Source organism: Xiphophorus couchianus, chromosome 19 (genome assembly GCF_001444195.1).
Source record: "Xiphophorus couchianus chromosome 19, X_couchianus-1.0, whole genome shotgun sequence".
NCBI lineage: Eukaryota > Metazoa > Chordata > Actinopteri > Cyprinodontiformes > Poeciliidae > Xiphophorus > Xiphophorus couchianus.
In genome coordinates, this window is record NC_040246.1 from 18,108,058 (window position 1) to 18,121,378 (window position 13,321).

Genomic DNA, 13,321 nt, shown 5'->3' on the forward strand with positions numbered 1-13,321 from the left:
ACTCAGCATCTCTGAGGATTTATAGCAATAATATGACAGCAGAGGAAATAAAAAGATTGTTTTAAGTTTTTTTACAAGTAAATCTCAGTAATAATAACAAAATGTAATATAATATTAATGCATAACCAGAATTACCCACAAATTGTATTCAAGTAAGAGTAGCACTACTTCAATATACTTTTAATCAAATAAAAGTAAAATAAAAAATAAAATAATAAAAACGCTACTTAAGTAACTGATCAACAAACTGTTTAATATTGAACAATTATATCATCAGAAGGCACAAACTAGTAACTTATGTGGACATTTTTGTATTTTAAGGATAAAATGAAAATAATTCATTTTGTAATATAAATCAGGCAAAATATTATTTTTTCGAATCGGTTTTTTTCAAAATAAAACTTTAGCAGAAACTACAGGCTTTTTTTTTTTAGTTTGAAACAAATTTGTTCTTCATTCAGTGAAGTCATCCGTAGTGTGTAGAGCAGAAATTAAACTCATGTAAAAGAAGCGATGCTTCATAATAAAATTAGACAAGTAAAAGTAAAATGTACAGCAAATTAAAAATACTCCTAAAGGTAGTTTTTCCCTTCAAAAAAGTCACTTAAGTCGATCTAAATGAGTAAATGTAATAAGTTATTACCCAACTTTGGCAATAACGGCTTAAAGCTAATGAAGCTTCTGTATCCAACCAGAAAGTTTAGTGGAAGGAAGAATTGTAGACAAAGTGGTATAATCAAGTCCCTCCAGGAAGATTTTACGATTCAAAGTTTTTACATTTTGCGCATACTTGTCATTTTCACCAGTGACTGAAACTTTTCGATCGATCGCATGTATTTCCATCTTCTCTGACTATTCACTGCAACTCGACTGAATTTGATCAAATCTCTTAGCTTCCTTCTAATTTAACTTCTTGTTTCACAACTTGCAAGATGAAAGCATGTGTGCGGGGCCTTTTTGGGACCCTAAGTATATTTTCATTTGCGGCCCCCCATATAGGAACAAGTCAACACCAAATGCTTCATGATTCCTAAGCTACTATACTAGTTTGTGTGCAACATACCTGCTATCATTTGTAATTAGCTTAGCACTGATATGAAGGCTATTGGTTTTAATTTAACTGGTGTAGCAAACTAAAAACAATTATTTACATTAATTAGGGACAAATTTACCCATTATTTGTGTACCAACCATAAAAACAATATGAAAAAAAAATTTATTCAATGTTATTTTAAATATATATTTTTCATCATGCTAGCTTGGTTCTCTTGGGGGCCCCCTGGTGGTGTGCTGCCCGCTCTGCATGTGTGACATGCAAAATTTGATTCTGAAGGTTACATCTGACTGCAAATTGAATGTGGTTCTAGTATGACGTGATTTAAATGGTCGTTATAGTAAAAATTAGGTTAATTTAATATAAATACAAGCAGGCAGAACCTGCACTACTTCAACATATTTTTACCCAGGTAAAAGTAAAAAGTAGAGTTCCAAAAAAGTAAAATTAAAGATGTATTTTATAAAAAGTAACTTGACAGACTGTCGAATTTATTATCTTTTAAAGATGTCTTTAAACAGACAAATATAGAAAATGTATGTGCAAAGTGGAGTATTCTTAAGGGAAACATAACCTAGTTACAGAAAACAAATTTAGACAAAAACACTCCAGATCTGTTTTTCCTATATAAAATGTCTGAAACCAAAACTTAAAGTAGTTGTTTTTTTTATTTATAATATTAGAACTGGGTAAAGTAGTAGTATAGTGACAACAAAAACCGTTTACTGCATCATTTTGATCTCAAAATAAAACATTAAAACCTTTGTACAAACCTTTGCTGCATCTGCCGTTTTTATTAAAACATGTTTGTTCTTCATTATTTACTTGAGGTGGGTAAAGTATCCAGGAATTAGTAAGTTTAAGTATACCTTATAAAAACATTACTCAAGTAAAAGTAACAAAAAATGTTGCTCACCACTTATAGAACAAAAAGTTGTCCAAAAAGTTAATTGAGTAAATGTAACTAGTTACTGCGCACGTCAGACTCAAAACTTTTCTCTAAAAAGCTTCTCCAAGGTCCCATGAAGAAGAAAATTTCAACGGTTTCAGACTGAAAACTGAAACGTTATTGTTTCTCCAGGAGACAATTGGAGACGGATTCAAATTTTAAAATGTTCTGTAAGAAAGAGTGACACCTGCTGGTCTAAAACAGAATTACAGGAGGTAAATAAAGTTTGGTGTAAAATTTATTTTGTTCAACATTTTGTAAAGGAAAGTTTTTTTCTCTTTTGCAGTCAGTTTGAATGGGTAGAAATAAAAAGTATAAAAATACAAAAGTATAAGTAGATAATTTAAGAAGTTCAGTGGGGGAACCTTAGTAAAATCAGTGCTCACATTCCTCCAGCTTTTAGATCTGTAGTTCTTTAGCTGATCTGAGGATGATCAGTTCTTTCAGATCTAATTGTGAAGTTAATCTCTTCACCTCAGGATCAGTTTCGCTCTGGACCGGCTCCCCTACAAACTGCTGGTGAGCTGCTGAAGAAACAGCTCCAGGGTGATGCAGATTTGGACCTAATACATTACATCTGAGCAGAATCAGAGGCAGGAACATGCTGGGCCTCAGCTGTAGGGCTGGTTCTGACTCTGGATCAGACTCAGTCTGCTCCTCAGGTCCTGGCAGACGGCTGACAGGCTGCTGTTGTCCTCCAGCAGCTTGTTGTGTTCCTGTATGAGGCGTGAAGAGGTCTGCTGCTCCTTCTGCTCCTGCTCCAGCTCCGCTATGAGCTCCTCTCTGAACAGAAACCAGCAGAACCGAGTTGGTTGGAAAAACTCTTCCATTAGTCCAGCAGATAACCGAGTGTTTCACCAAAAATCTTTCACATGCAGATACAAGCCAGGGTCTCGCTTTTTTGAAAAGAAAACTGTTAGCCACTAAAAAATTCAAGATGGCTGCCATGATTTTGCAAGATAGCCACTAAAGTTCTCATAGAAACTAAATTTTGCATTAAAATCACCAACTAGATGAATGTATTTGGTGTTAAATCATAATCTACATACTTTGAAACATAAAAATCTTTTAGATTTTCTTGATCTAGTGTTCCCTTTTTCCATTTTCAAAATAGTCACAATGCTTGCAATGGAGAATACATGTTTACACTGAAGCAGGCAGTAGTTTTCCACAGCTAACCAAAAAGTTAGCTTCACTAACCACTACTTTGCTAAACAACAATCTTAGCTCTGGCAATGCTAACCCGCTAACCACATAAAAAATTATGAGAAGCTAAAGTTAAACATATAAAAAAATACCATAAGCTAATTCTAAACCACTAAGCATAGAAAAATATTAGCCAAAGCTAAACCGCTAAATCTATTAAAAAAAATTACACAAGCTAATGTTAAACATATTAAAAAACTAACACAGGGTCATTATAAACCACTAAGAAAAGAAAACTATTAGCCAAAGCTAACGCTAAACTGCTAAATCCATTTGTAAAAATTAGCATAAGCTAATGTTAAACATATTAAAAAACCAGCAGAGGGGGTGTGCCGTGATGGCGTAGGAGATAGCGCGACTCATGTTTAGAGGCCTTGAGTCCTCGACGCGGCCGTCGAGGGTTCGACTCCCAGACCCAACAATATTTGCCACATGTCTTCCCCCCTCTCCTTACCCCTTCCTATAAAGGACAATAGACCACACAAGACCCACTGGAGGGGTAAAAAAAAAAAACTAGCAGAGGCTAATTATAAACCACTAAGCACAGAAAACTATTAGCTAGAGCTAATGCTAAACTGCTAAATCCATAAAAAATTAGCATAAGTTAATGTTAAACATATTTAAAAACTAGCAGAAGCTAATACTAAATTAATAAGCACATAAAACTATTAGCTGAAGCTAATGCTAAGCTGTAAACATATTAAAAAATTAGAAGAAGTTAAAGCTAAACCCTTAAACACATTGAAAAATTAGCAGAAGCTATCGCTAACCCTATAGATGACTGTCTCAGTTTATGTCACCTATCTTCATCTGGTGTGAAACTTGCAAACGACAAAGTCCTCTGTGTCTGATTTAGCGACATATTATTACTTTAAATTGTGCAAGCGGGATAACATGACATAAAGTTCACCCAAATTATGAAATTGGAGAATATTTTAAGGCAATTATTGGTTTAAAAGATTCAAAACGGCAGCCATCTTGAAAAATGAGTTCTAAACTCTAACATCGCAGGAAGACATAAAAAGCTCCAGTAGGTGGAGGAAAACGTACTTCCTGTTCAGCAGGTGTGCGATCTCGGATTGGACTCTCAGATACTCCTGAGCCATTCGTATGTGCTGCTCAAACACAGTCATGGACTCCCGGGAGTTTGGACAAGGAGCCAAAGGCTGGAGACAGAAACAACAGAGACAAAAACACAACAAGAAGACGGTGAAGACTGAGAATCCAAGAAGAGTTTTTGTTAATCAGACGTTGATGCACCAATAGATGGGACATTTGGTTACATTTTAAACAAAGTGTACAACAGTGAGAACATATGGAAAGTAATCTACAGTTCTGGACCTTTAAGAAAAACCCAGTGATGTGAACGTACCTGCAACTGATGGTCCAATTTCAGGTAGACGGAGGGAACCGGGCTTTCTGATCCCTCGGTACCTGAACACAATGTAACAGTAAATATGAGTAATGGCAATGTAGCGGTAACCGTGAAGTAACAGTCACAAAATGACATTACATTAGCGTAACAGTCACTGTAAATTAATAGTAACATTAAATTAATCGTTAAAGTTAATGTAAAAGCAGAAGTGAAGATATGTAGCAGTAACTGTATCAATAAAAGTAACGTAATAAACAGTAACGTTATTTAAAGTCACAATAAACTAACATAATACAAAGTCAGTAATAAAAAGCATAAAGTGAAAGTAACTTTACAGTAGCTGTAAAGCAGCAATAAAGTAAAATAACATTAACTGGTAACAGTTAAAGTTAGATTTAAAAAGTAGCATTGATAGCAATGTAACAGTAAAATGACAGTAGCTAAAGAAGCAATTTACGGCTAACAGTAACAGTAAAGGTAACTTACATGACAATAAACAATAAAGTTATAGTAACACTAAGTTTGTGTTACAAAAACATAAACTTAGTTCATTAGTCTTTGCTTTTATAAACCTCCATCTGACCCGATGCGCCTGGAGGAGGAGCTCTAAGTGGACCTCACCTGTGGGGCTAATGGTCATCCTCAGCTCTGATTGGCTGCAGGTGTTGACAGAGCTGCTGAAGTGGGCGGGGCTTTGACTCTCCAAGCTGGAGGTTCTGGAGACAGCGGCCCACCGTGACGCAGTCTGGAGGAAAGAATCAGAACATCAGCTGCGTCTCAGTTACTAATATTCACAAATCACTGGCTGTACTCTGCTAATGTCAAAAAACACAGCTTTGCAATTGTGGCGTTTACATTAAATAAGAAATTAAACTAAAATCACGTGACGCATGTCCTGATGCGTACAGTTTTGCAAAATCCATCTAATTTGATACGGTTGAAAAACTTCGTCCTATCAAAAACTGTGAGATTTTTTTGAAAGTACCGCGGTTCCATTCAGCGAGTTTATTTTTATAATTTCAATCTGTGTAATTCTAAAGTTGATGGAAAAGCATAAGCCTGAGGAAGTGTCTGTTTTTTTAATTTCCTGTTACCTTTGGAGTTCTGACCTGCAGCGGGATTCTGTTCTCAGAGCTCTGCAGCGTTTCCTCGCCACCAGATGCAGATCTGTGTTTGCTGTCAATGGTTCCATCGGCACACGAGCCTGAAGACACAAAACCCACAGAATCACCGATTATTACCAGGAAACAGAAACAGATTCTGCTGAGCCTCACAGACACAAAGAGACAATTTTCCTTCATACACTTCATCCGCACAAATTTTAAACTTCAAATTTCAGCTCAGTTTTCTCAAAATAAAAACTCTCCGTTGTTCGAGCATTTCCTCCAGGTGGAGGTCGGATTGGGTTTCGGTCAGAACCAGAGACCCTGGCAGCTGGGTCTGTGGTCCGTTTCGATGAAACATCTGTTTTTAGTTTAATCAGAGCCAAAACATGAACATTTCTGCTCAAATATGTAAATATTTATAACCAAAAACAACTGAGCATTCTTTGGACAAGCTGTCAGAGATTTAAAGGGGCAGCATCACATATTTACCAGATTCATGGAGCCATTTTATATCACAATTAAATAATTATTTTACCTTTCAGTTGTTATAAAAATGCCACATCAAACATAACTTAAAAGAAATTTGACTTTACAATGTAACACCTTGAAATTGGGTTTCTGTCTCTTTAAGAAGCTCCTGCTCTTTCTGCTCGTCATCACAATGCTCCTCCATGAAGCCATTTACAACCATTCTTACGACTGAGCAGTAGTTTGTATAAAAAGTTCTGCAGACGTGCCGTTACACCAGGTGTTTGTTCATTGCTGCTGCTGCTAGTCTACAGGAGCCGAATGGAAACAGCTTTGTGAGATGAAGCTTTTCAGCAACCAGAGGGATTGAAGGAGTTATAATAATCAAAGTATGTACTAAAGGTATGTTTTGTTATGAGGGAACAATATAGTAAAATTATTTAAAAATGTTAAAATATTGATTTAAATGAACACCAAAAGCTACAAACCTTTTTATATGATTCAGTTCCTTCAAAAACTCAGAAAGGTGAACGTTTTATAGCCCAGTTTATTGAGGAGAGCGTTTCCACTACCAACTGGATTCTGACTGGGCAGGCGGGGGTTAAACAGTACCGTACTGCTGTGTTTTGGACTTACAGCAGAACATTATACAGTGGAAACGGACCGAACCGCACCGACCCGTTTGGTGGAATCGTTACCTGTGCTTGTTGCGGATGAGGAGCCACTTCTGTTGGATGATGAAGACTGGTGAGGAAGATCGAGGGGTTCATCAGAACCTGGGAAGTACTGGAGCACACAAACATGGAACGAGTTACATTTTCCTGAGTAACCTTAAGGGCAAAAATTTACTTTTAAGAGTATTTTTACTTTTACTTGAGTAACTTTATTATGAAGTACCGTTACTCTTACTTGAGTAAAATGTCTGGATACTCGACCCGCTGCGAGTAACTAAACTGCAAAACCCATCTGCAGTTTTGGTTAAAGTTTCCTAAATTTTATATTCACAGAACCTGATTTTGTTATGTAATTATGTTATTTATCTGAATTGCTTTCCTTTTGGTCTTTAAAATACCAAAATTGCCACATAACTTTATATTTTAGTCAGTCTGATGACATAATTTTTAAATACGAATTGATTTATGTTTTGATCGGTTACTCTGTACTTGTGTAACTTTTTATCAAATACTTTTTACTTTTACTTAAAATATGTTGAACTTTTGCTACGTGGGTACTCTACCCACCTCTGCATGTGATTAGAGAACGTAACGGTGGTAATTGAATAAGTTTTATTTATGCAGTTTAAGGCGAGGGTGTTCAAACTGGGGCCCGCGGGCCATTTGCAGCCCTTGGACTGATTTTTTGCGGCCGCACAACCACAACTCAACAATAACTTCTGACAAACTACGACTTTTAATTCAAAACCTAGTTACAGAAATGTTAGTAGATTAAAGATGTTATCGTCTTTTCTAAGCTTTCTGGTTTTCTTCTGTTGTCATGGTAACTAGGACCACGTCTACTCATTGACTTGCACTCTAAAGTGCATTTTTGTGAACCCAAATCCGCGTTTAATTGCTTTTTTTCAGTTTTCTTCAACGAGCCAAGGAAAGCATGCAAAAAACATTTTTTGCAACCACATTGCTATTCCTACAAAAAAATCTGATTATTTCTTTGATTAAAATAGTTTATGCTAATTTTATTGTTGATAAAGTTTTTAAAAAGCAACATTTTTGGTGATTTTAGTTTTTAAAAATGATATTTTCAGACCTTAAATGTGACCAAATGTTTGCACATCTTTGATTTAAAGTTTGTTGCAGTTGCAGGACAGAGTTACCTTCATCAAGCTGCTCATGGTGTCCCGGATCTCGTTCATAGACGGCCTTTGACTAGGCTCTTTGTCCCAGCAGCGGGTCATTAGTGTCTCGATGGGTTCCGGGAGATCCTTGATCAGAGGAGGACGAGTTCCTGCATCACAACAACCTGGCGGTTAGCTTCATATGTAGCAACATAGGCTACAGTCATGGACTCTAACCAGATTTTTTGAACTCATATATGACCTATATTTGATTTTTCACCACCAAATAAAATCCAATCTGTGCCACTTCCATAAGGGGAACTAATTCAGACACGTGTCTGAATTTTCTCTAAGCGTCTGCAGTCTTCAGCTTTTATGTCATTGATGTGAAACGCGTCATAATTCTTCACCAGAAAAGATCAGATGTGGTAAATTAGGATGTAAACACTGGCTGAAAATTATGATCATGAATTTATGAATGAAACCTGTGTCACTACATCACATCATAATCCCACCGAATGCACATCTAAACAAACTTCTCTACAGAAGTTGATGTGAAATCTCTAAAAATGCCTCCAATATTAGAGTTGGGTAGTTACTAGTTACATTTACTTGAGTAACATTTTTGAAAATTTACTTTTAGGAGTATTTTTACTTTTACTTGAGTCATTTTATTATGAAGTATTTCTACTCTTACTTGAGTAAAATTTCTGGATTTTCTACCCACTGAATGGAAAACAAACACATTTGAACCAAATCTTCACCAGACACATATCTCAAATTTTTGTTAAAATTTTATACGTTTTTTTATTGAAAGAAACTGAGAAATTTTTCTTTGGTCTGATTTTGTTATTTTTGTTACTTATATCAATTATTGTCATGTTGATCCTTAAAATACCAAAGTTTCTACTTAACGTTGTATTTTGTTCCACTTGGTTACATAATTTTTAAATATTAAATGATCACTAATTTGATTAGTTACTCAGTACTAATCAAATTACGGTAGTACTGAGTAAAATTAGATATTTGGTCAACTTTTTACCAAATATCTTTTTACTCTTCCTTGAATAATTTCTTTAATGGCTACTTTTTACTTTTACTTGTGTAAAAATATGTTGAAGTAGAGCTACTTTTATCATTTTTGTGTACTCTGCCCACCTCTGGTATTTGATGTGCTTCCTTTTATTAGCTTCTTTTAATATGTTATGATCTTGTGTTAAAATTGTCAGCTCTCATTGCTGAATAAACATCGAAACTGATCCAAAGACAGCGGCGGCCATTACTACTGTGTGCTGCTGTGTGACGTCAACGTTCTTCTTCTGCGCATGCGGGTCGCTTTAAGGTCATAAACACAGAAGTCTTGTTGGGGTCAGGTTTAGTTAGTAAAAAGATTAGATTTCAGGAAAAACAAAAAATCTGAATTGAGCATGAAGACGTGCTGTGTGAAGTTGCCATAGTAACCCACCTCTGTGCACCGCCCACATGATGCAGAACGCCGATCCACCGATCTCCTCGAAGGGCTTCCTGCGGGCGATGACCTCCCAGAGGATGATGCTCCAGCTGAACACGTCACACTTCTCGCTGTAGTTGCTCCCTGAAACGCCAGACAGGAGGAGAAGCTGGAGCTCAGGTAACGATAGAGCTGTGCTTCCTTCACAGATACGATCAAAACTTTGATGATTTTCCGCTAATGTCGAAAAAAATTAACTTTCACAAGTGCAATGTTTCCATTAAATAAGAAATGCAATTAAAATCACACGTGAATATGTTTGTTCACAGGATAAGTCATTAAAATCATGTCGCGCCTTCGTCCTCCAACAACTTCCTGCCGTCTTTTCCGCTAGTAGCATCCGGCTGCTGATCACTTACGTGATGCAAAAAAATTTATTACATTGCAGTAGAAAAAAATATTATGGGAGAAACGTTTTTACATAAATCTGACTTTATCTCAGAAGAAAAAAATCAGAATTCTGAAAAAATAGTCTAAGAAAAAAGGAATTCTGAAGAAATGGAATTCTGAAAAAACATCAGAATCTTGAGGAAAAATTTTAAATTCTGAGATTAAAGTCCGAATTATGAAGAAAAAAAATCCGAAATCTGAGAAAAAGTCGTAGATCTAAGAAAAAATGTTGGAATTCTGAAAAAACGTTGGAATCTTGAGAAAAATGTCAAAATCCTCAGGAAAAAGTTTAAATTCTGAGACTAAAGTCATAATTCTGAGGAAACAAAATTTTTTCAGTGGCGCTAATCCTCGTCCGTAAAATATACTTATTTCAATATCTCAACTGAGTGCAAAAAAATTTGCTTTCTTTGAAATTGAAATTTCCATTAAGCAAATTGATTTTCGTAATTCCACTTTGTGCGATCAGTGGAACCGCGGCTAGCGGCAGAAATGCAGCCGAAGCGCCTCGGACCTTCAAACACCTCGGGAGCCATCCAGGCGGCGCTGCCCTTGTTGTTGGTCATGTAGGTCTGGATGTCGCACGCTGTTCCAAAGTCACAGATCTTCAGCACAGTTCCCCGAGCAACGAGCAACAGACTGAAACAGAGAGACAGAAATCAGAAGAAAACCAACAAAAACCACAGGATCCTGATGCATCGTGGTCCACCGATGCTTTTACTTTGGCGGTTTGAGGTCTCTGTGGATCAGAGCTTTGGGCTTCATGTTGTGCAGGTAGGCCACGCCGTCCGCGCACTGCAGGCACCAGCTCATGGCGTGGGCGGCCGTGTAGTGAGGCAGCGGGTCGGCGCTGTGCAGGACTGGAACACAACAGCAAAACTAAACTTTTTCCTCAATGATAAATAAAACCAACTTTAATACCAGACAAAGGTAACAAATTTTAAATGTTATAATATCATTTACTGAGTGAAAAAAAGCTTTCCAATTCGGCAAAGTGTGGAAAAGTTACAGTAAATTTAGTTGATAATCTGATTTAAATGTGACAAAAGGGACAAAACTAGAATAAATCTGAAATCTATGCATCTTTTTCTGTTTTGTTGTGTGTTTCTCTAAAGAAAATAATAAATAAGTGGCCCTACTTTAACATGTTTGTAGTAAAAAGTAGACATCCAAGATATTACTTCGGTAAAAAGTCTACTCAAGAACTGAGTAATTGATCAAATTAACAATCATTTAACAGTTGAAAATTACATCAGCTGAACCAAAATATAAAGTTACTGGGGAATTGTTGATATTTTAAGGACAATAATTCATGTAAGTAACAAAAAAATAACAAAATCAGACAAAATATTTTTTTCCAAATCAGTTTCTTTCAATAAAAAACTTATGAAACTTTAACAAAAACTGCAGGTGTGTTTCTGTGTCTGGTGAAAACATGTTTGTTTTTCATTAAGTGGGTAGAAAATCCAGAAATTTTACTCGAGTAATAGTAAAAAGTACAGTGTAACAACAATACAACAAGTTATTTTTCCACAAAAAGTTACTGAAGTAATTGTAACTGAGTAAATGTAACTAGTTACTCTGTGAATGAGACGATAAAATGAGACTCACGGTTGTATAAAGAGCCACATTCTGCGTACTCCATCACCAGACAAACCTGACGACACAAAAGAAAAGATAAAAGAAGGAAACATGAAGCACCGTGTAGCAATTTAATTCTCTATTTGTTCAACACTTTGATGAAATGTGGACAGAAATAATCACTAAACGCTCAAATCTGACCTCTATTTGAATCTACATAATTATTTACTAAATGATAAAAAATGTATTGTTATCTAAAGAAATATGGCAGATAATGACTCAAATCTAAATGATTTAAGCATTTAATTTACTCCAGAACTCTCAGCTCATTTTATATTTACAAACAGAACCTGGTGCCAAATGTTTCAGTAATCTGTCGGGTTCTCACCGGGTCGTCACAGGAGCCGTACAGCTTCACAATGTTGGGATGACTGACCCGGGAAAGCTGCCGGAGCTGCACACATGCAAACACAAACAGGTCCAAATAAAAATAAAAATAAAAAACAATTCACATCAGCAACAACAAAGACACAAACATTAATCTGGGTTTTCTAAGTTTCTGTTCAGAACCCAAATGAGACATTTAGTAATAATTAAATCTATGAATCAAATTAGTTGATATTAGAAATCGGTTCAGGATATTAGGATTTCTAATTCATGCTTGAACTATTTTTACTTTTGTAAAATAAAATTAATCATTATAAGATATAATGAAATTGTGGTGCATGTCCTTCACAATGCAAGAATGGTTTTATTTTAAGATTTTATTAGATAGGATAATAAAAAAGTATTTTGTTTTTATGATTGTCAGCTCAAATTGTTCCTTTAGATAAACAAAAATATTTTCATTGTTACAGTAAATCTTTGATTTTTGATCCACCTTTGATTTTTGACTAATAAACATTTATTTCTTTTAAGCCTTTAATATCAACATTTTAACATTGGTTTCTTGTTATTTTCTTCCTGCTTTTTGGATGAATGTTGGTAAATAAATAAACATATCCTACCCTAAAAATCATAGACAGTCATTTACGGCTCAATAGGTTCTCTTTTACCCCAAAAAGTACATTTCCTACATTAAACTCCGTATATCACAAACTATATTTTAAATAATTGATATTTTCACTGAGGTTCCAGTAAGTTTTGCAGCCCTGTGTAGATTTTATTTAGTAAAAATAAACAAAAAAAGGGCTTTTTGGTTAGTAAAAGGATCCGAACTGGCTCCCCATCAGACATCAGCGTTGGCTAAACTGGACTTAACCTGGATTTCACCCCGGTCAGTGTCGGTTCTGACCCATAAATCATGGATCCGTACCTCCACCAGGAAGGCGTTCCTCTCTGCGTCGCTCTCGATGGTCTTGATGGCCACATCTTTTCCTCTCCAAACAGCCTTGAAGACCACACCGAAGGTCCCTCTGCCCACAGCCTGTAGCCACACACACGGAACCTGATGATGGAACCGCTGATCCGAACCGTTCGCCGTTATGCAGGAACTTCACAAGCACGGCCCTGAACCTCGCCTCGAACCTCTTCTCGACTGCAGAACCAGAACTTACCGCTTCGAACAGGATATCATCGTACTGGATGTCCTCAAACACCATGGTCCCCCCTCCTCTGGGCCGAATCGGAACCAAACCACTGCTCCTTTGCAGATCCAAAGCACCAAAACAAACTATCTGCAGTTTGAGGAAGTGGAGTACTTTAGCAGCCTGGATGTTTAAAGTCCGGGTGTTCCTGAACGCCTCATGGAGGCGGAAGAGAACAGTGCTCCAGGTCATCACGTTCATACATCACATCCATTCCACACGCTTATCTTCGCGTTACGTCTCTGTGATCTGAGAAGATTTATGGAATTTCCGTGATTTAATTTAGGTTCCTAAACGCAGCTTC

The 13,321-nt window shown here is 36.4% G+C and overlaps 1 protein-coding gene across 2 annotated transcripts; it reads right to left on the bottom strand.

The window, feature by feature from the left end:
- Nucleotides 1-2,223: 2,223 nt before the first annotated feature.
- On the bottom strand, nt 2,224-13,224 carry LOC114133938 (mitogen-activated protein kinase kinase kinase 7-like). 2 transcript variants are annotated; one of them, XM_028000099.1, is made up of 14 exons: nt 12,988-13,224; nt 12,747-12,857; nt 11,820-11,885; nt 11,462-11,507; nt 10,572-10,710; nt 10,365-10,489; nt 9,416-9,544; nt 7,990-8,120; nt 6,857-6,944; nt 5,694-5,788; nt 5,206-5,329; nt 4,582-4,643; nt 4,260-4,375; nt 2,224-2,786 (listed from the first exon to the last, which is right to left on the bottom strand). In XM_028000099.1, the coding sequence occupies exons 1-14, from the start codon at nt 13,216-13,218 to the stop codon at nt 2,615-2,617; spliced, it is 1,635 nt and encodes a 544-aa protein (XP_027855900.1). In that variant the 5' UTR covers nt 13,219-13,224; the 3' UTR covers nt 2,224-2,614. The 2 variants fall into 2 exon arrangements, with proteins under 2 accessions (XP_027855900.1, XP_027855899.1); XM_028000098.1 differs by having other exon boundaries at nt 5,679-5,788.
- Between the last annotated feature and the right edge of the window lie 97 nt (nt 13,225-13,321).

Bases quoted from the DNA above. Each gene is read 5' to 3' on its own strand.
- LOC114133938 (XM_028000098.1), bottom strand. From the start codon at position 13,218: ATGAACGTGATGACCTGGAGCACTGTTCTCTTCCGCCTCCATGAGGCG. The intron at 9,545-10,364 runs GTCCGAGGCGCT...CTGGCGTTTCAG, and splicing joins GGCTCCCGAGGTGTTTGAAG to GGAGCAACTACAGCGAGAAG. The intron at 5,789-6,856 runs GTAACGATTCCA...TTGTGTCTTCAG, and splicing joins CTCATCCGCAACAAGCACAG to GCTCGTGTGCCGATGGAACC.